The sequence below is a fragment of the Moschus berezovskii genome, chromosome 17 (genome assembly GCF_049115385.1).
Source record: "Moschus berezovskii isolate FMDL1 chromosome 17, NW_MosBer_1.0, whole genome shotgun sequence".
Taxonomy (NCBI): domain Eukaryota; kingdom Metazoa; phylum Chordata; class Mammalia; order Artiodactyla; family Moschidae; genus Moschus; species Moschus berezovskii.
This window is the reverse complement of record NC_142476.1, coordinates 50,168,741-50,189,571: the sequence shown is the minus strand read 5'-3', so window position 1 is coordinate 50,189,571 and position 20,831 is coordinate 50,168,741. Positions and strand designations below refer to the sequence as shown.

The 20,831-nt window shown below is 51.9% G+C and overlaps 1 protein-coding gene across 1 annotated transcript; it reads right to left on the bottom strand.

Annotated features, from left to right (window-relative positions):
• Positions 1-1,241: 1,241 nt before the first annotated feature.
• Positions 1,242-20,551, bottom strand: AGTRAP (angiotensin II receptor associated protein). The gene is made up of 5 exons (XM_055419576.2): positions 20,369-20,551; positions 7,586-7,620; positions 4,467-4,572; positions 3,426-3,621; positions 1,242-1,942 (listed from the first exon to the last, which is right to left on the bottom strand). The coding sequence occupies exons 1-5, from the start codon at positions 20,549-20,551 to the stop codon at positions 1,839-1,841; spliced, it is 624 nt and encodes a 207-aa protein (XP_055275551.2). The 3' UTR covers positions 1,242-1,838.
• Between the last annotated feature and the right edge of the window lie 280 nt (positions 20,552-20,831).

Genomic DNA, 20,831 nt, shown 5'->3' with positions numbered 1-20,831 from the left:
AAAAAAAAAAAAAGGCAGGAGGGAAGAGAATTGGAACCTCTCTCCCACCCAAGGCCACAATCATGAACTTGAGACAGGTCCTTCTAGTCAACGCTTTTATGTCTTACCAGATACACACCCATGAACAATACAAAGTATTTCTACGAGCTTTTAAAATTCACACTAACGCTCTCATATTGCATGTGCCATTCTGCAACCGATCTCTGGGGGGACACCATTGATAGAAATAGGTCTGGTTTATTCATCTGAACTGCTGAACAGTATTCCTTTGAATGAATGAACCACGGCTTATTTGTCCGCCTTCATCTGACTATGATACTGTTTCCGGTTTTCTGCAGCTGCAGCTGCTCTGCATTCCTGGGCCCCAGAGCATTCCTGGGTCCCTTCCTCAGAGGCCCATGTTCCTTTTTTCAGGGCTTGGGCCTCTTGACAGAGGACTCCCGGTGTCTGTTACCCTGAGGGCAGGACCTGAGTTCACCCCTGTAGCCCCAAGCCCATGCCCAGGACTGGCAGGCACTCAGCCTCTTTGGATAGATGGATATGGAAGAATGGGGCGGTGGGGGCTGTGCACCCAGCCTTGACCTCTCTTGTGCCAGGGACTAGCAAGCCAGGATGGCCTGACAAAGCCCAGATGCCTGTGGCCCAGTGGTCAATACCCATCCCAGTTTGGGTTGGGTAGTGTCCTGGCCACAAAACCCCTGGAGCTTCTGGACACTTGTCCCAGTTTGCTCTGAGTCCAAGATACCAGGTCTGCCAGGGGGAGGCCACCCCTGGACTATTGACCAACATCAGCATGGGCTTAGGGAGCAGCCCCACCAAAAACTTGGCTGTCATTTAGGAAGCCCTCCCAAGGGTCAGGCACTGTACATTTCACCTGCGTCATCTCTTTCTCTCTGGGCAGGTTATTAGCCCTCTTCCAGCAGACATGGGGTCCAAACGTTGAGATGCCCAAGGGCACAGAGTCAGTGGCAGAGCAGGATTCAAACCAATACCTGTCACTTAATTCAGAGACATGGATGCCTATTTGACACACTGGACAGTGCCCTCCTCTCCTGGGGCCTTGGCTAGGCCAGAGCTGAGAACCTGGCAGGCCCAGCTGGTCACAAGCCCCCATTTCCTCCTGTCACAAGAAAATAAACACCTAAGCCCTGGCACCCTGGAGATTCACAATCTTCCTGGGAATGGCAAGTCCAGGCCCCAGCTCTGACAGGAGAGGAAACACGGCTCAAAACACACTTGACTGCAGAATTCCCTGAACTTTAATGCTGTGGCCTGCAGCTGGAGGTTGATGGGGGTCTGAGGGGCTGCAGACCCCTCCTGCCTCCAACCCTAGGGTCCCCAGGCACCAAGTGACCAGGTAGCGAGAAGCCAAGGGTCCTCACCCCTGTGCTCCTGGCAGTGAGCAGGACCCGAGGCTCTCAGAGCTCCTACGGGAGGGCATGGCCAACCTCAGGAGAGGCCGAGGTGGGGGGCACCACTGGCCCCTAGAGGCCTGATCCTGCCAGGCTCGGACATGGCTCGGCCTGGAGCCTGCAAGGAGCAGCTAAGGGTGGAGGGGACAAAAGCAACCAGAGTTCCCAGCCTGGGACCCATGGGCTACCCGGAAGGGAGGAGAGGGCTTGAGGAACTGGGGACAGGTGTGCACAGGGGCTCTGGGCCTCTTAGGGCACCGACTCAGGCAATCCCTAAGATAGGGAACTGGAGGACACAAGTTAGTTCTGAGAAAGCGGGGGGCGGTCAGGAGCACCCCTAGGATGACGTCCAAGGCACAAAGAAGGTGATGAGGCCGCCTTTCTGCCGGCTCCACAGTTTGTCAGAATGGAACCCTGGGCTGGGCTTTAGTATCCTCGGGTCACGTGGGCCTTGCTCTCTGGGTCGGCAGGCACCTCTGAGGAGTCGATTGGCTGGTAGGAACTGCGCTCCTCTGAGGGCCCAAGGGAACCTGGGGGGTTGGAGGGAAAGAAAAAAATGAAGGGTGAGGACTTAGGACATTCCACGAGGCCAAACCAAGGTCCCCCCACTCCCCACCACCCATTCCACCCCAACGAGAAAAGCCAGAGCTGGGCATCCAGGCACCCAGGACAGACAGTGGCAGCAGCCTCAGGCACTGAGCCTTTAGCATGTGTCATTTATTCAATCCTCCTGTAACCTGATAGAGCAGGGTATATTTTTTGTCCCTACTTTACAGATGAGGAAACCGAGTGTTAAAAAGATAGACCGACTTGCTTGAGATTATAAAGCTTGAAGCAGAGGACACGAGGATTCAAACCTCTGCAGCACGACCCCAAAGACAGGGCTCTCAGCCACTGTGCCTCAGTGCTTCCCTGGGAGCGCGTGCTCAGGAATCCGGCTGAGGGATGCCCAGCCCTGCACCCATGGGCTCCCCTCCAGCTCCTCTCCCAGACAGTGGACATCGTTGTACAGCACCCAGAAGGCCCCCCAGGCTGGCGCAGCTGCAGAGCCCAGATGGTGCCAGGCAGGCTGTTGGCTTCTGGGTGCCATACCCCTCACTCCCATCCTCACTCCCCACATCTGTCCTGTGCTCCTGAACAAGACCCCAGCACCCCAGGCCTCTGTCTCCTCGTCTGTCTAATGGAGGGACGACGCTGGCTCCTCCTTACCCCAGGGCAGGTCCGGGCAGCCTGGCGGTTTGCCAAGGGTGGGCGGCCCGGGGCCATTCCCGTTCTCAACCCAGCTGCTTCCCTAGCAGGTCTCAGGCCACTCTTCTCAAGAGTGAAAGGCAGAAGACCACACCTCTCCCCACTTCTCTCAGAGAGAAAGGACATGAGAATGGGTGTCACAGGGGGCTGGGGAAGGGCTGCAACAAGCAGGGGTCCAGCTCAGAGAGGCTGTGGGAGGGGGCAGGTGGGGCCGGGCTAAGGAAAGGCATGTGCAGCTCAGGACTGGCTTTGGCCAGGGCTCCCAGGACCCAGGCCAGCACTGCCTCTCCCCTGGTCACCCAGACCCCATAGGTGGCAGGAAAGGGGGTTCCAGCGATGGGGCTAGAGGGAGCTGAGAGGGGAAGCTGGCCCTGCAGGTGCCTATGGGCCTCGGGCTGCAGGCTGCCCAGAGCTGCCTGGGGTCCTGGATCAGGCCCCCAGTCAGATCCATGTTTGAGCTGAGAGAAGGACATGGCACCATAGCCTGGTGCCAGGGAATGGTCATACCAGGCAGGGATGGCCGGGGGACCCCTGGGTTCCTCTAGGAGACCAGAAACTTGCACACCTTTCAGCCTGGTGCCCAGAGCCCACAGCAGGCCCCACCCTGCACCTTGAATCCCTGTCTCTGAGGGCAAGGTTGGCTCCCTAGGGCAGGGGCTGGGGGGCGGGCAAGGCAGAGACTGAGGAGAGGGGAGGAGACAGCAGTGCCAGCACCTGGGCTGGTGGGAGGGGAATTGGGGAGCTGGCTGGAGGTGGTGGCCTCACCAACGTGGACCAGGAGCTCACCCCCACGCTCCCGGTACATGTGGTAGACGAAGAAGCAGGAGATCGGCTTGAGGATCAGGTTGAGGATGGCCATGCCCGCGCTGAAGCGCACTGTGTCTGAGAGGCTGGACCTCGGGTAGAAGATGCCAATGTAGATCATGTCCAGGAAGATGGTAGCCACCAAGCCACCCAGAAACTGCAAGACAGCCAGGCACAGGGCCGAGGGGTGACCACGGTGTCATTAGGGTTGATGAGCACGCTGCCGCCCTGTCACCCCATCCCCCCACCATATATACGAGACTAGAAGCTCCATTTGTGCCCTGCTGTGTCCTCGGAGTTTGCTGAAAGACAGACCAAGGCAGCAGGTGGGACTCTGCAGACTAGATGCCCGACTGGGGACCGTGGGGCTGAGAGCAGTGATGGGGTCCCTATCTGGACCCAGCCTGCCGGCTCTGACAGAGCCCTCTCCCCCAACTCTTCTCATCCTTGAGGCCATGATGAGGCACAAGACGTGGGCTCAGAACCTCTAAGACACAAGGTCCCTTGGAATTCACTGGTTCCATCTCCACCACTGAAGAAATCCATCTCTAACCATCCTGAGAGGCCGGTGCTGGCGCTCACAGCCATGGGGTCTGAGCGGGTGTCTGGGGGCTCCCAGTAGGACAATTTAGCCAGACCGTGTCCACTCTGACCTCACAAAGTAGTGGAGCTCCCTCTTCATGGGGGGACCTATTAGGGGGGTCCTCAAGGGGGGTTACTGGCATATGCCCTACTGCCCTCCAGGAACGGCCAATCTCGTGGGGTACTGGTGGGAGTCCATCCCATGCTCCTTTTGGGGGAAAAAATGAGGAGACTCTCTGAGCCAGGCAGGCAGAGCAGCAGGCCAGGCTACTGAAGATACATGTGGGCTGGAAGCCTGGACTCTAGAAAATGGAAAATGGGGAAAAAAGAAGGCAGAGAAGACAGGAAAGGTGAAAGGGAAGATGGATCTGGGCCCACAACCACCCTGAAGCCGGTTGCCTGGCTGCTCCCCCAGCTCACCATACTTATGGCATCAACAGAGTCCCGCTGTGCCATGGCCCACACACCCAAGGCCAGGATGGGGAAGTTGGTCCAGGCATAGGGGCCCTGGAACACGATGCAGCCCCTGCGGGAGGAAGCGCCTGAGTCAAGAGGTGTCCCCTAGGTGCCCACCCCTCCCACAGGTCACCTCCTGGGGCCCCAGGTCTCAGGGCCCCCATGAGTAGAGGGCACAGTTCGGCCTTGTTCCCCTCTCCATTCCCCTACTTCCCACCCATGCGCCAAAAATGTCAGCACATCCCATTGGCTCTGCTTCCCAAATGGATCCAGAATCTGGCCATATCCCTCCAGGTCCAAACCACCATCCTCTCCTACTGGGATTGATCATTTCGCTGTAGCCTCTCCCCATTGTTCCCCTAACTTCCACTCCTCCCCACCCTGGTCATTCCACATGTGCTTGGATGCATACTAAGTCACTTTAGTCGTTTCTGACTCTTTGCGACCCCGTGGACTGTAGCCTGCCAGGGTCCTCTGTCCATGGGATTCTCCAGGCAAGGATAGTGGAGCGGGTTGCCATGCCCTCCTCCAGGGCATCTTCTAGACCCAGGGATCGAACCTGTGTCTCTTACCTCTTGGCAGGCAAATTCTTAACCACTAGCAACACTTATTCGGAGAAGACAATGGCAAGCCACTCCAGTACTCTTGCCTGGAAAATCCCATGGATGGAGCAGCCTGGTAGGCTGCAGTCTGTGGGGTCGCTAAGGGTCAGACACGACTGAGCGACTTCACTTTCACTTTTCACTTTCACACATTGGAGAAGGAAACGGCAACCCACTCCAGTGTTCTTGCCTGGAGAATCCCAGGGACGGGGGAGCCTGGTGGGCTTCCGTCTATGGGGTCACACAGAGTCGGACACGACTGAAGTGACTTAGCAGCAGCAGCGACACTTATTAACTCCTCCATAAACAGCAACCAGTAAGGTAAATCAGGGGATGTCATTTCTCTGCTAAAAATCCTCCAATACTTTCTTGGAATAAAATTCAGACTCTTGATCAGGTCTACAGGGCCCTGTGGGGTCTGATGACACAGCCCAGCCTATACCTCCCATCCATTGCCTTGCTGTTCCCTCTACCTGAACACTTGGTCCCTTCTTGTCATTTTAGCCTCAGCTCATATGTTAACTCTGAGACTCCTTCCCTGACTGCCCCATTGAAAGGACCATCTTCTAACTCAATGCCCACTCTTTTATTTTGTAGGGCATCGCTACTAACTAAACTGTTTGTCAATTCACAGAAAAGAATAGTTAACCCAGAGCCCTTACTAGTATCTGGCACAGTTACAAGTGCTTTAAATGGGTTCATTTATGTGCATATGCGTTAACAACCTTTGTAAAGAGGCACTAAGGTCATCTTCATTTTACAGATGCGGAGACTGAGGCCCAGAGAGGTCAAGGAACTTGCCCAAGGTCACACAGCTGCTAAGTGGCAGAGCTGGGATTTAAGCCCAGGCAGTCTGGCTCAAGAGGCCATGCTCTTACCCACCTGGACGGCCCAAGCACACAGTGGGGTGCTTCATAAATGTAAATGACATTCCCTGATGTGTACCATATGGTAAACATGTGCAAAGCAGCTAAGTGCAGAGCACGGTGGGGCTTACTTGGAATTAGTCATCTTTTTTTGGTTTTGAGAAAGCAAGTGCTGGGGGCCCAGCCTGGACTCATTAACTCAGAGTCTTGGGGAGTGTGCCTGAGAAATCTGGATTTTCACCCTGCTCCCAAAGGCCATTAACCATGATGATCACTGCTCCCGTTATTCATACCCATGAACACGTGCACTGCACTTCCACGTCTGCAAAATGCATATGTGAGCTCAATGGTTTCCAGTCTTGGTCGGGCAGAAAAATCTCCCCAGAAACTCAACAGATAAAGCAGAAGATAATGATGAAAATCACCCTGCGGTCCCCGGGCGGGCCTCCCTTGTGCAGGCCTGGGCAGTGTCTGGTGAGCAGAGCAAGCCCATGCTTCTCCCTCACAGCTCCTGAGAGCCGTGTACCCTTGCACCCATTTACAGATGGAAACCAAGGTACTGAGAAGTGGAGTCACTTGATCAAGGTGACCCGGCTGGAACATGGCAGGGCTAAGAACATGACCAGGGTCAGTCTAAATCCCAAGTCTGCTGTCTCTGGGCAGGGGGTATGAAATGAGAGTGAGGGTTCACCCCTGAGTGAGTGACCTCACCCTTGTACTCAGGGTGTCTCAGATATTCATCACGTGTCTACTTGCTGAGCTGCTGAGTTAACCTCCAGAAGTGAAGTGAAGTCGCTCAATCGTGTCCGACTCTTTGCGACCCCATGGACTGTAGCCTACCAGGCTTCTCCGTCCATGGGATTCTCCAGGCAAGAATACTGGAGTGGGTTACCATTTCCTTCTCCAGGGGATCTTCCTGACCCAGGGATAGAACCTGGGTCTTCCGCATTGGAGGCAGACGCTTTAACCTCTGAGCCACCAGGAAAGCCCTCCAGAAGGCACCCTCAATAAAGGTCAGCAATTATTATGGTTTCAGAAATCATGTTTTCACCTTCAGATGACTTAATAGGATAAGTGGGAGGGTCAGTAATTCTCTTACATTATAGGTGAGAAAATGACTCAGGGGGGTTGAGTGGCTCATCCAAGGTCACAGACACACAGAGCTCCACCAGACATCCATCCCAGAAAGGTATGAGAGGCCAACCCCTAGGCTTCAGCACCTCACAGCCCCAGATGCAAAGGCCCTGGGTGAGGAACCAGAGGGATGTTAAGTCCCAAAGGGCTTGGGCAGTATCTGGAGGAAGGTCTGAGCTGTCAGTACTGCCCCCCGGGCTGCTATCTTCCTGAGGATGAGGGCTAGAAGCTCCTAGGGTCAGTGATGGCAAAGGCCTCTGGGTACCACCTGCCCCTCCAACAACCTTGGGACACAGGAGCTTGCGGATGATGATCTTGACAGATGAGCTATTTAGTCTTGGAATGCGCCAGGAGACATGGACAAGGCCCCAGAAAGACATGTGGACAGGACCCAGGATACACGTGGACAAGACCCCAGACATGTGGACCCAGATCTCGGGAGACCAGGGGGACACAGAACTGGACACCCACAGTCACTCACCAGGTCGTCAGCAGCCAGTGAACCAGGAGGATCGCCTGTGGCAAAAAAAAAAAGGGGGGTTGGGTAAAGAAGAGAACTGTGACTGTGGCCACCATGGTGGTAGGATGAGTGGGCAGGAAAGCTTCTGGAATCAAAAAACACCAGAAGCCCCTGCCTAGGACCTAAGAGGGCTTCAGCAATGTCTGCCCAAACACCAGCAGGAGAGTGGCCCCCAACAGTGGCAGAGAAGGAGGAAGAGCACAGGTCAGGCCAGAGGACTCTGCCAGGTCACCCCTCCCCAGTCCCCCAGGGCAGCTTACACCCACACCCCTTCCTGCTTCCAAAGCTTGAGAATCCTTTGGGGAACCTGGGAATCTGCTCTGAAACCAGAGGAGGCCTCGATGGCAGGGAAGGGCTCAAATGAGGCTGATTTCAGTACACTGGAGCTGGGGTGCCATGTGGGGCTGAGCAGATGCCCAGTGCATCCAAGGAATGGGAGAGCAGCCCGGGGGCAGGAGACCAGAGGGGAAAGGTGGGCCCGGAGGACCTCGGCAAGGAGCATGGACTTCATCTCAAGGGCGCTGCAGGAAGTCACAAGGAGCTTTTCTGCAGAAAGGTAACATGTTAGGATTTATACTAAGAGTCCATGCACTGTCCCACCCTTTTTATTGCCACGTATGTTCTTCAGAGACAGCCCTCTTTACTGGAACTGGTCTCTATTCCTGGAAATCAAGAGAGTCCTGATTGCAAAGCAAGTAAAGAAGATAGTATTAGACTTTCCTGATGGTCCAGTGGCTAAAACTCTGTGCTCCCAAAGCAGGGGGTCCGGGGTTTGATCCCTGATGGGGGGAACTAGATCCCATTTGCTGCAACTAACGATCTCTGTTAGTAAATATTTATTCATTTGTTTGTTTAGCTATGTTGGGTCTGCAGCATGTGGGATCTTCATTGCGTTATGCAGGCTCTCTACTTGTGGCGCGAGGGTTTAGTGGCTCTCTTGGCATGTGAGGTCTTAGTTCCTGGATCAGGGATCAAACACACATCCCTTGCATTGCCAGGTGGATTCTTAAACCACTGGACCGCCAGGGAAGTCCCAAATAAATATTTTTTAAAAAGAAAAAGAAGGAAGGAAGGAGCAGATGGATGCTATGGGGAAGGCAGCGGGGAGAGGCAGGGAACTCGGAGCTGGTGCTGAAGGGGACTTGGGGACCAACCAGGCACAGGGGAGGGAGAGCGGGGTGTTCCAGGGTGGACTCCCAGAAGCATAGGCAAGGACACAACACCCAGAGCCCTGAGGAGGGGTAGGGCCGGGATAGGGTTGAAGTCAGGGGTGGTGGCGAGACAGCAGGAGTAGGGTCCAGTGGTGGACGAGGACCTTTAAGGGAGTTTGCTCCAGGCACCAATGGTTCCAGGATGCCAAGAGCCCGAGGCAGCGGTGGCATGCTGGGCCCAGAGAGCTAGGGTGGACACAGCAAGGACTGCAGTGAAAGGCCCAGGTTTCTGGTCTTGTGCTCAGGGGGATGGGGGGTGGCTGCATTTCTAGAAGAATTACTATTGGACTTCCTTGGCAGTCCAGTGGTTAAGAATCCACCTGCCAATGTAGTGGACACGGGTTCGATCCCTGGTCTGGGAAGATCCCACATGCCACGGGGCAACTAGGTGCTGTGTGCTACAACTACTGAGCCTGCACACCTCGAGACTGTGCAACAAGAGAAGCCACGGCTACAAGAAGCTGAATGTGGCAACTGGAGGGTATCGCCAGCTCACCGCAAATAGAGAAAGCCTGCACGCGGCAATGAAGACCCAGTACAGCCAAAAAAAAAAGTTATTATTTATTGCACATCTGCAAAGTGCCAGGCCCTGGGCCCAATGTCTCATATGACCTTCTCTGGGCCTCTGATGCAGATACTAGAATCATTCCCATTTTACAGTCAAGAAAACTAGGTTCAGAGGTAAATTAAGTTGATTATGACTCCACTGATGGCAAAATTGTAATTAAATGGCAAGTCTGACTCCAAAACTAGGACTCTTAACCTTTGTGCTAGAGAGAGAAACTCTTTGGGCTTGGACAGACATGGATGTTTTCCACAAGGGTGGGGGGCAGATGGCATCTGGGGCAGATGGCCAGGATACCCCATTTCGCCCCCAGTGTTCAGTGAAGTGAACCAAGTCCAGATTGTGGTCCCCAACCCCTAAAGAACTCCTCTTCCAGCTACAGAGGACTAGGAGAACGGCTCTTTAAGGACCAACACACCTGACTTTACAGAGGTCTCAAAACACCGAAAAAGCTAAGCCTACATGACTGAGAGTTGGACCATAAATAAGGTTGAATGCTGAAGAATTGATGCTTTTGAACTGTGGTGTTGGAGAAGACTCTTGAGGGTCCCCTGAACTGCAAGGAGATAAAATCAGTCAATCTTAAAGGAAATCAATCCTGAATATTTACTGGAAGGATTGATGCTGAAGCTGAAGCTCCAATACTTTGGCCACATGATGTGAAGAGCTCCTTAGAAAAGACCCTGATGCTGGGAAATATTGAAGGCAGGAGGAGAAGACAAAGGGTGAGATGGTTGGATGGCATCACCAACTTAATGGACAAACTCCAGGAGTTAGTGAAGGACAGGGAAACCTGGCGTGCTGCAGTCCATGGGGTTGCAAAGAGTTGGACACAACTGAGCAACCGAACAAGAACAATATGACAGAAGGCTAGCTCTGGAAGGAATCTTGGTCGCCACCTACCTTTATTAATGAGTGCTTCCTATGTGTCAGGCACCAAGATAAGATTTTTCTGCCTGTGAATGTGTTTTATCCTTACAATCCTCTGAAGCAACATTTCCCCAGTTTTACAGTTGAGAAAACCAAGGCTCAACAGTAAGTAATCTACGGATTCAATCCCGACTTAGCCAGGTGTTGTTCCACCCAGGGACTGACTGGATGTGCCCTCCTATTAAAAAGATGCGGAAACCAAAGCCCAGTAGAACTACTCTTCTGAGGTTTTTCCCAGGGACTGAGGAGTGAGTGGACTTCCCTGGTAGTTCAGTTGGTAAAGAATCTGCCTGCAATGCAGGAGACGCCGGTTCGATTCCTGGGTTGGGAATATCTCTTGGAAAAGGGTTAGGATACCCACTCCAGTGTAGAAAACAGAGGAATACAATAGAATGGGAAAGACTAGAGATCTCTTCAAGAAAACTAGAGATACCAAGGAAACATTTCATGCAAAAATAAGCATAATAAAAGACAGAAATGGTATGGATCTAACAGAAGCAGAAGATATTAAGAAGAGGTGCAAGAATACACAGAATAATTACATAAAAAAGATCATAATGACCCAGAAAACCACGATGGTGTGACCACTCACCGAGAGCCAGACATCCTGGAGTGCGCAGTCAAGTAGGACTTAGGAAGCATCACTATAAACAAAGCTAGTAGAGGTGATGGAATTCCAGTTGAGCTATTTAAAATCCTGAAAGATGATGCTGTGAAAGTGCTGTACTCAATATGCCAGCAAATGTGGAAAACTCAGCAATGGGCACAGGACTGGAAAAGGCCAGTTTTCATTCCAATCCCAAAGAAAGGCAATGCCAAAGAATGCTCAAACTACCGCACAATTGCACTCCTCTCACACACTAGCAAAGTAATGCTCAAAATTCTCCAAGCCAGGCTTCAACAGTATGTGAACTGAGAACTTCCAGATGTTCAGAATGGATTTGGAAAAGGGAGAGGAACCAGAGATCAAGTTGCCAACATCTGCTGGATCATAGAAAAAGCAAGAGAATTCCAGAAAAACATCTACTTCTGCTTCACTGACTACACTAAAGCCTTTGACTATGTGGATCACAACAAACTGGAAAATTCTTAAAGATGGGCATACCATACAACCTTATCTGCCTCCTGAGAAATCTGTATGCAGATCAAGAAGCAACAGTTAGAATCGGACATGGAGCAATTTACTGGTTCCAAATTGAAAAAGGAGTATGTCCAGGTTGTAAATCATCACCCTGCTTATTTAACTTACATGCAGAGTACATCATTCAAAATGCCGGGCTGGATGAAGAACAAGCTGGAATCAAGAATGCAGAAAGAAATATCAATAATCTCAGATATACAGATGACACCACCCTTATGGCAGAAAGCAATTAAGGTGAAAGAGGAGAGTGAAAAATCTGGCTTAAAACTCAACATCCAAAAAACAAAGATCATAGCATCCAGTCCCATCACTTCATAGCAAATAGATGGGGAAACAATGGAAACAGTGACAGACTTTATTTTCCTGGGCTCCAAAATCACTGCAGATGGTGACTGCAGCCATGAAATTAAAAGACACTTGCTCCTTGGAAGAAAATCTATGACAAACCTAGACAGCATGTAAAAAAGTAGAGACGTTACTTTTTTGGACAAAGGTCAGTATAGTCAAAGCTATGGCTTCTCCGGTAGTCATGTATGGATGTCAGAGTTGCACCATAAAGAAAGTTGAGCGCCAAAGAACTGATGCTTTTGAATTGTGGCATTGGAAAAGACTCTCGAGAGTCCCTTGGACTGCAAGGAGATCAAACCAGTCAATCCTAAAAGAAATCAGTCCTGAATATTCATTGGAAGGATTGGTGCTGAAGCTGAAAGAAAGTGAAAGTTGCTCAATCGTTTTCAACTCTCTGTGACCCCATGGACTATACAATCCATGGAATTCTCCAGGCCAAAATACTGGAGTGGGTAGCCATTCCCTTCTCCAGGTGATCTTCCCAACCCAGGGATGGAACTCAGGTCTCCCGCATTGCAGGCAGATTCTTTACCAGCTGAGTGACTAGGGAAGCCCAAGCTGAAGCTCCAATACTTTGGCCATCTGATGCGAAGAGCTGACTCATTAGAGAAGACCCTGATGCTGGGAAAGATTGAGGGCAGGAGGAGAAGGGGATGACAGAGGATGAGATGGTTGGATGGCATCAGTGACTCAATATACATGAGTTTGAGCAAGCTCTGGGAGTTGGTGATAGACAGGAAAGCCTGGCGTGCTGCAGTCCATGGCGTCACACAGAGTTGGACATGACTGAGCAACTCAACTGAACTATACCCACTCCAGTATTCTTGGGCTTCCCTTGTGGTTCAGATGGTAAAGAATCTGCCTGCAATGCGGGAGACCTGGGTTCCATCCCTGGGTTGGGACAGTCCCCTGGAGGAGAGCATGGCAACCCACTCCATTATTCTTGCCTGGAGAATCTCACTGACAGAGAAACCTGGTGGGCTACAGTCCATGTGGTTGCAAAGAGTTGGACCTCACTGACTAAGCACACAGAAGAGCGAGTGCATGCGTGGTCAGTCATGTCCAACTCTTTGAGATCCCATGAACTGTAGCCCACCAGGCTCCTCTGTCCATGGGATTGTCTAGGCAAGAAAACTAGAGTGGGTTATCATGTACCCCACCAGGGGGTCTTCCCAACCCTGGGATCAAACCCATGCCTCCTATGACTCCTGCATTGCAGGTGGATTCTTTACCACTTGAGCCATCCAGGATGCTACAGGGACTGAAGAGTAGTGATCAAACAGTGCCAAGTTACTTAATCATTTATAGGTTAAGTTGGCATTGCTGACATCTGCTTGGCCTCCACCCTGCAGATTCAAAGGTAAGTTGGGCAGATGCAGTCCTAGGCTGCCCTTCCAGAACTGACAGTCTGGGTGGGGTGGGGGGAACACCTGCTAACCAAACAATTACCTTAGGAGTGTGGGGTCCGAAGAGACAGTCTGTTGAGAAGGAAGTAACAGCGAAGAAAAGGACCCTCATTCCGTACCAGAGGAGGGGAGCACCAGAGGCCTCTCTGAAGGATGTTGTTTCAGGGGATTGAAGCGGGTAAGCAAGGAGTTAACCAGGGATAGAGGGGGAAAGAAGAGCATTTCCAGCTGAAGGGACAGCTCCTGCAAAGGCTTTGTGATGGGAGGGAGCATGGAACCTTCTGGAGACTGAAAAGCGGCCCATGTGGCTAGAGTGGAAGAGGAGAGTAGAGGAGGGACAGGAAGCTGGGGTGGGGGTGGGGGGCAGGGCTGAGCCTGGGAGGTGTGGGAGAGAAATATGATCTTTATCTTGAGAGCAAAACACCGTCCCCTCTGACAGGAAGTCCTGCCCACAGAGGGGAAGGGACCTGCCACACGCGGCTAGCCAGGAGGTGGTCCTGGTGTTGGGCTTTTAACTAAGACAAGACACCAAGGAAGGAGTCACAGTCATAGCACTTCTCCCCTCCCCAACATCAACACTGAGTCCTTCCCTCCCTCAACTTCTATTTCAGAAACAGTCTTCATTCCCAAATGCTCTGGTTCCCACCTCTAGACTATGCACACAGCAGGTCGTTAATAAAGGGACGCTCCTGGCCTGCTGCTGCTGCTGCTAAGTCACTTCAGTCGTGTCCGACTCTATGCGACCCCATAGACGGCAGCCCACCAGGCTCCCCCATCCCTGGGATTCTCCAGGCAAGAACACTGGAGTGGGTTGCCATTTCCTTCTCCAAAGGATGAAAGGAAAAGTGAAAGTGAAGTCGCTCAGTCGTGTCCGACTCTTAGCGACCCCACGGACTGCAGCCTACCAGGCTCCTCTGTCCATGGGATTTTCCAGGCCTGGCCTACAGAGCCCAGAAAAGGAAAGACAGTGACACGCAGGAAAGCCTGTGAGGAAACCACTCTATAACCTGTGGGATAAAGTACTTCCTGGAGCCGGAAAAGCCTGTAATATGGAGTGAGCACCTGGCTAAGCCCCCAAGCTAGGCCCTCTCTTTGGGGAAGAAAACAGTATGACCTGGAAATCCTGCGGGCCTTTAGCAGACACATCTCCCCTCGGTGCGACATCACTTTTGTTTGCCCAATATTTAGGAAACTTAGCACCAGTGGAGCATGTCTCTTCAGCCATGGGAAAAGAAGCCCATGAAGACTAAGCTTCCTCGGCCAGTTTCCCCATCTTTGTAATGGGAGGGCACACCTACTCGGGCCCAGAGGGGTCGGATGTGCAGGAAAGCTCCAACAAAAAACCCAGCCAAGAATCTAAAAAAGAGTGAATACAGGTATATGTTTAACTGACTCACTCTGCTGTATACCTGACACTAACACAACATTGGAAATCAACTATACTTCAATGACTGCAGCCATGAAACTAAAAGACGCTTGTTCCTTGGAAGGAAAACTATGACTAACCTAGACAGTGTATTAAAAAGCAAAGACGTCATTTTGCCACCAAAGGTCCGTATAGTCAGAGCTGTGGTTTTTCTAGTAGTCATGTACGGATGTGAGAGTTGGACCACAAAGAAGGCTGAGTGCTGAAGAATTGAGGAGGCTTTTGAACTGTGGTGTTGGAGAAGACTCTTCAGAGTCCCTTGGACTGCAAGCAGATCATACCAGTCAATTCTAAAGGAAATCAACCCTGAATATTCATTGGGAGGACTGATGCTGAAGCTACAACACTTTGGCCAAGTGAAGAGCCGACTCATTGGAAAAGGACCTGATGCTGGGAAAGACTGAAGGCAAAAGGAGAAGAGGGTGGCAGAGGATGAGATAGCTAAAGAGCATCACCGACTCAATGCGCATGAATCTTAGCAAATTCCAGGAGACAGCGAAGGACATGGGAGCCTGGCGTGCTGCAGTCCATGGGGTCACAAAGAGACATGACTTACTGATTAAACAACACATTTCAATAGAAATTGAAAAAGAAAAAGAAACCTAGCCAAACCAGCCCTGCCCTCTCCCACAGCCCTTGTCTCAGCACAAAAGAACTGTCTGCTGGCTCTGGGGGAGGTTTCTGGTCACCAAGAGAATATTGGGGAGTCTCAGGTACGGCCACAGAGATGGGAGAGAGAGGGGCCTTAGCATGTGCCCTGGCAGCCTGACTGCTCCCGGCTGAGCAAGAGGAGAGAGACTTGAGTTCCTAGACTCTTCATATAGTGCCTGGCCTTTTCCCAGCCAGCGTTCGATGCATCAGAAGACCAGGGGAGAGAGAGACTGGCCATGGCAGCAGGGGATTGTAAGATGCTGGACTGGGGGTGGGAGACATGAGTTCTGGCCCAGGGGCCACCTCCTTAGTTGGAGCCCTGGGTTCCTCCCCGGTGACATGGAGGCAGCATCTATCACCCTGGTGTCCCACAGGGGCACCTCAACCAGAAAGAGACAGGCATCTGACAGTCACTGGATGTTTCCACGAAATAACTGTGAGCACCTCCCTGGGGGCTCAGTGGTAAAGAATCTGCCTGCCAATGCAGGAGATGCGAATTGGATCCCTGGGTCAGGAAGATCCCCTGCAGAAGGAAGTGGCAACCCGCTCTAGTATTCTTGCCCGGAGAATCCCATGGAGAGAGGAGCCTGGTGGGTTACAGTCCACGGGGTCACAAAGAGTCGGACACGACTGAGTGACTGAAGAAAAACCACAGCCTCTGAGGACAGTCATCCTGAAACCACGTCGCCTACAGCAACCCCTGCTACTGAGGCAGACGTGCCTGCCACGTATCTACACGGCCCTGAACACTTGGCCCATGTCATCCTTGTGACTGTCTGGGGTAGAGTTTTAACCCTTATGTTTCACTTATGAAGACACTGAGGCTGTGAGAGATTCACTGGCCAAAACAGTTATGTATGACAAAGAGCCCAGATGCAAACTGCAGAATCAGTCTCTTGGGTCTGACTTTTTCTGCTAATAAAAATGTGATGCGGGCTTCCCCGGTGGCTCAGTGGTAAAGAATCCACCTGCTGATTAGGAGACACTGGGTCAATCCTTGATCCGGGAAGATCCCACATGCTGCAGGGCAACCGAACTCATGGGCCTCAACTACTGAGCCCATGTGCTGCAACTACTGAAGCCCGTGTACCCTAGAGCCCGTGCTCTGCAACAAGAGAAGCCACTGCCATGAGAAGCCCATGCTCCGCAACTAGAGACTGGGCCCCGCTCATTGCAACTAGAGAAAACCTGCACAGCAACCTGCACAGTACAGCCAAAAATAAATAAACACATGAAGATTAAAAGAAAAAAACAACAAAACTGTGAAGCTACATCACCTTCTTGACCACTGGATCCTCCTCTTATCATCCTAGAAGGTAGGGTTTATTTTTATGCTCTTTTTATGGTGAGGAAACTGATATTCAGAGAGGTTAAGAAACTTGCTTCAGGTCACACAGCTGGTAAGCAGCAAAGCCTGGCCTTGGACGGAGAGCTGATTGGCCCCAAAGCCTGTGCTCTACCCACTGTACTACAGTGCTAGGATCTGGAAGAGCAAGGGAAGGGTGGATGGAAATGAGTATGTTTGACCTGGAGGAAGGAAGGCTAAGGGGAAACCGAGGGGTCCTCGGACCAGGATTCAGACCCTTCATTTGTCACTGGAGGGCCCATGGCAGTGGGGCTGGGACTGACTAGCCAAGTGTTCAACAGACTTGAGGTCACTATAAAGAATTAGTTTTTTTTCTTTGGCCACACCATATGGCTTGCAAGATCTTAGTGCCCTGACCAGGGATTGTACCTGGGCCCCAAGCTGTGAAACCACGGAGTCCAAACCCCAGAACCACCAGGGAATCCCCCTCCATACAGATTAATATACAGAATATATTTTTCCTGGGAATTTCCTCGGGGGGCAGTGGTTAGGACTCTGTGCTTTTACTGCCAAGGGTGCAGGTTCAATCCGTGGTCAAGGAACTAAGATCGCACTAGCCATGTGGTGTGGCCAAAACAAAAAATAAACAAAGAACCCAGAATATATTTCTTAGTCTTGTGCAAACATTCAGTGGCCTATTGAATGAGGCAGCAAGATTCCCAAGGATCCCCAAGGGCTGAGCCCAGGGGGCAGTAGTCAGGGCTGCTAGAGATGGGAGGCAGAGGCAGGCAGTGGTTGACCGTGTGGTTGCTGGAGACAAGTATGTGGATCAGATCCCAGCTCCATGACGTAGAGCTATGCGATACCGGCCATCACCTGAGCTCTCGCAACTGCCGCTTGCTCTTCTAAAGTGGGGACAATAATGCTCCATGGGGGTGTTGTGTGGCTATAGAGAAGTGGAGGGGTGTGTGAAACATTCAACACACTGCCTGCTAGGTAGTCAGCCTCCGGGACATGGCTGTGCACATGTCCAGTTGCTTCAGTCGTGTCCAACTCTTTGTGACCCCATGGACTGTAATCTGCCAGGTTCCTCTGTCCATGGAATTCTCCAGGCAAGAAATACTGGAGTGGGTTGCCATTTCCTACTCCAGGGGATCTTCCCAACCCAGGGACTGAACCCATGTCTCCTGCATTGCAGGTGGGTTCTTTACCATTGCACCACCCGGGAAGCCCCGAGACAAGGCCGTCCTCATGACTATTGTGCAGTCAGGTTCCGGAATCCTTAACCCTCGTGCTATACTACCCCCCTGCACCCTTCTCCCAAGGGCCTTTTCTCACAAGCCCTCATGAACCCAAGTCTAGAACTTTCTAAACTCTCACAATGACATTCCTTCAGCTCAGGACTTGCCTCATGTGTGGCGTTGGGTTAGGAACTACCCAGAGGGCCCAGGGTAGCTGCTTCTGTTCACCTGGCACCAATGCCTACTGTGGGTGGGCTGGGCACAAGCAGGCACCTAGGAATGTGTGAAAGGAGGGCATGGGTAGTGCAGGGTCAGGGGGGCTGGGCATTTTCTGAGCTCCCAAGGAGCTCTGATCTCAGAATATCCCACTTAGACTCCTGTGGGAGGCCAGAAAAGACAACAACAAAAACAGAACCCCCAGTTAATCTTTAATTTCAGATAATGAATAATTTTCTAGACTGTTCCAAATATTGCCTGGGATATAAGATCTGCTGAAGAATGGATAGGCTACCCACTCCAGTATTCTGGGGCTTCCCTGGTGGCTCAGCTGGGAAAGAATCCACCTGCAGTGTGGGACACCTGGGTTCAATCCCTGGGTTGGGAAGATCCCCTGGAGAAGGGAAAGGCTACCCACTCCAGTATTCTGGCCTGGAGAATTCCATGGATTGTACAGTCCCTGGGGTCACAAAGAGTTGGACACGACTGAATGACTTTCACTTTCACTTTTCATACTTAGGTTAAAAAATTTATTCATTGTTGATCTGAAATTCAAACTCAACTGGATGTCCTCAATGTTACCTGGCAACCCTAGCTGTTCGCGACCTCTCAGCACTTACTTGTCTCTGACTAGTAGCAGCTAAGACCCTTGGAGATATGGTGTTTTATTTCCCAAGTCAAAGAAAGGACCAGCTGTTTCACTGTGGGCACTGAAAGCCAGCAGAGCTCACATCTGTGGTCATGTGTGGCCTGTGAAGCCCATAAAATTTCTCCAAAAAAAAAAAAAAGGCCACAAACAGACTAAGCCCTCCCACTAGGCATAAACTGTTAAAGCTGGAGTCGGCCCTAACTAATGGTGGCCAGGAAAGGACACAGCTTTGAAGTCTAACCCTGATGGGTTCAAATTCTGACTCTGCCACTTAATCTCTGTGGGGCCTTGACAAGTTACCTATCTGGTCTGAGCTGAAGTTGGCTCAACTACAAAAATCTCAGAAGGTTGATGCGATTAAATAAATAACCTGGAATACCACAGACGCCCCAAGAATGAGGGCTCACTCCCTTGTCAGTTCCTGCCCCTCTGTCCCTTTCCTCCTTCCCCTTTAATAATTATTTTAGGCAAATCTCTAATCAGAGAAAAGATAGTCAGCATTAACCGCACACGACCTGAACAGTGAATGTTGATACCAAGGAACCTCAGTTGCCCTCGTGTAAATTTCTTCCCTGCTAAACCTTCAGTCCAAGCCCATTCCCTTGTCACAGCCATCTGTCCCCCTGCAGCGGTTGACTGGAAGCCTCGGAGAGGTCTGCTGAAGCAAGTATTCAATATTAAGGAACTGTGCCCACGTGAAGTAACAGCACAGACTGTGTCTAATAATCTAAATATGGATGATTTATTGTTCTGTAGTCATCTATCTCTTAGATCACTTCAGACTCCACGGGTGCATAATGCTTTGTTAAGGGTGAGTAAGAGGGTACTCCTGCATACACTCTCAAAGGAAACTGTACCCAGGCCCCAAATGGCAGGTCTGGTCCAAGGTTAACACCTTTCTGACCAAAGCTAAAGGCTTCAGCCTCTCAGTGGCAAACCCAGCCAAGAAGCACTGGGCTGGGGGAGGGCAGGGAGAAAAAGAAGAAGAGCCTTTGGCATTCTTACAGCTCAGGAAATGAAGACACCCCAGCGAGCTACAGTGTTTTCCTAAATGTGCAAAGTTGGGGGGTTCTGCTTTTGAGTAAATTCTATTGGTGTCTGTGTTGCTTAAGAAATAAAGACGTTGAACCTATCAACTCTGAAAAACCATCTGTCTGGGATCATCTGATTTCCTTAATTTGATCTTCCCAACAAAAGAGGCGGTAAGGGCAGTGCTGGGGGTCCAGGTGAAAGTTTTATCCTTCTCTCGGTGGAGGGGAAGTGTCCTGCCTCCAAGTCCAGCTTCGGGCTCTCCGTGGGTCCCTCCCCGCCACGCCTTCCTCTTTCTCCAGAGAAGTTCTGAGCGCGCAGGCCAAAGCGAGCCTCAAGGGCTCAGCGCTCCCAGCTGAACCGGTCTGACTCCAGGAAGAGACGGCCGCTTCCCTCCTCCAGCTCCCTCTCGGTTTTTCCTGCTGGCCTTCTGGATCCGTCTCCCTGGTATGGTCTATCCGCCCACCTCCTTCCACCTGGGCTCTGTTCGTTCTTTTTCTCCCTACCACTCCACTTTCCCCAGATTCTCGGTCCTCTCACCTCTGAAATCCTACTTTAAAAGCGCAAACGCCCAACACGCTCCGGGAGACCCGCCCCGCGCCACCCCCGCCCCGCCCATCGCCACCTTCAGGTTCACGGCTGGCAGCTCCATCGCGACCCAGCCGGACAGCACCTGCGCCACAACCGCGGGGGCTCCTGGTCTCCGAACCGGGGAAACAAACTTGGCGGCCCCGCCCCGCCCGCTGCCCGCTGCCCGCTGCCAGCGCTCCAACCCCAGCTGGTCTGGGGGGCCACGTGAGTAGGTCATGTGACGACTGCCCGGTTGCTAGGAGACGGCGTCGGGCCGCTCGAGCCTTACCCGCGCCACTGCCCAGGTAGTTACGGGGCGGGAGCTGGGGGCGTCTGGAGAATATCCAGATTTGTGTCGCAAAGGGCGCAATATCTCGCCGAGTTAAAATTCCAGCAGGTGGGCTGACGGGACCACCTGCAGCCAGGAGAACTTGGGGGAACCTCCAACTACAAACTGCAGATGTGGCAACAGCTGGTGTCTCATGCCTGAGGGCACAGTCTCTCCTCCCTCCTTCCCC

What these genes read in the sequence shown, in the direction of transcription:
- AGTRAP (XM_055419576.2), bottom strand. Translation starts at nt 20,551, where the DNA reads ATGACCTACTCACGTGGCCCCCCAGACCAGCTGGGGTTGGAGCGCTGG. An exon ending in TGCCAGCCGTGAACCTGAAG is followed by an intron (nt 7,621 to 20,368) that starts GTGGCGATGGGC and finishes TTTTTGCCACAG; the next exon opens with GCGATCCTCCTGGTTCACTG. An exon ending in CACTGGCTGCTGACGACCTG is followed by an intron (nt 4,573 to 7,585) that starts GTGAGTGACTGT and finishes TTCCTCCCGCAG; the next exon opens with GGGCTGCATCGTGTTCCAGG.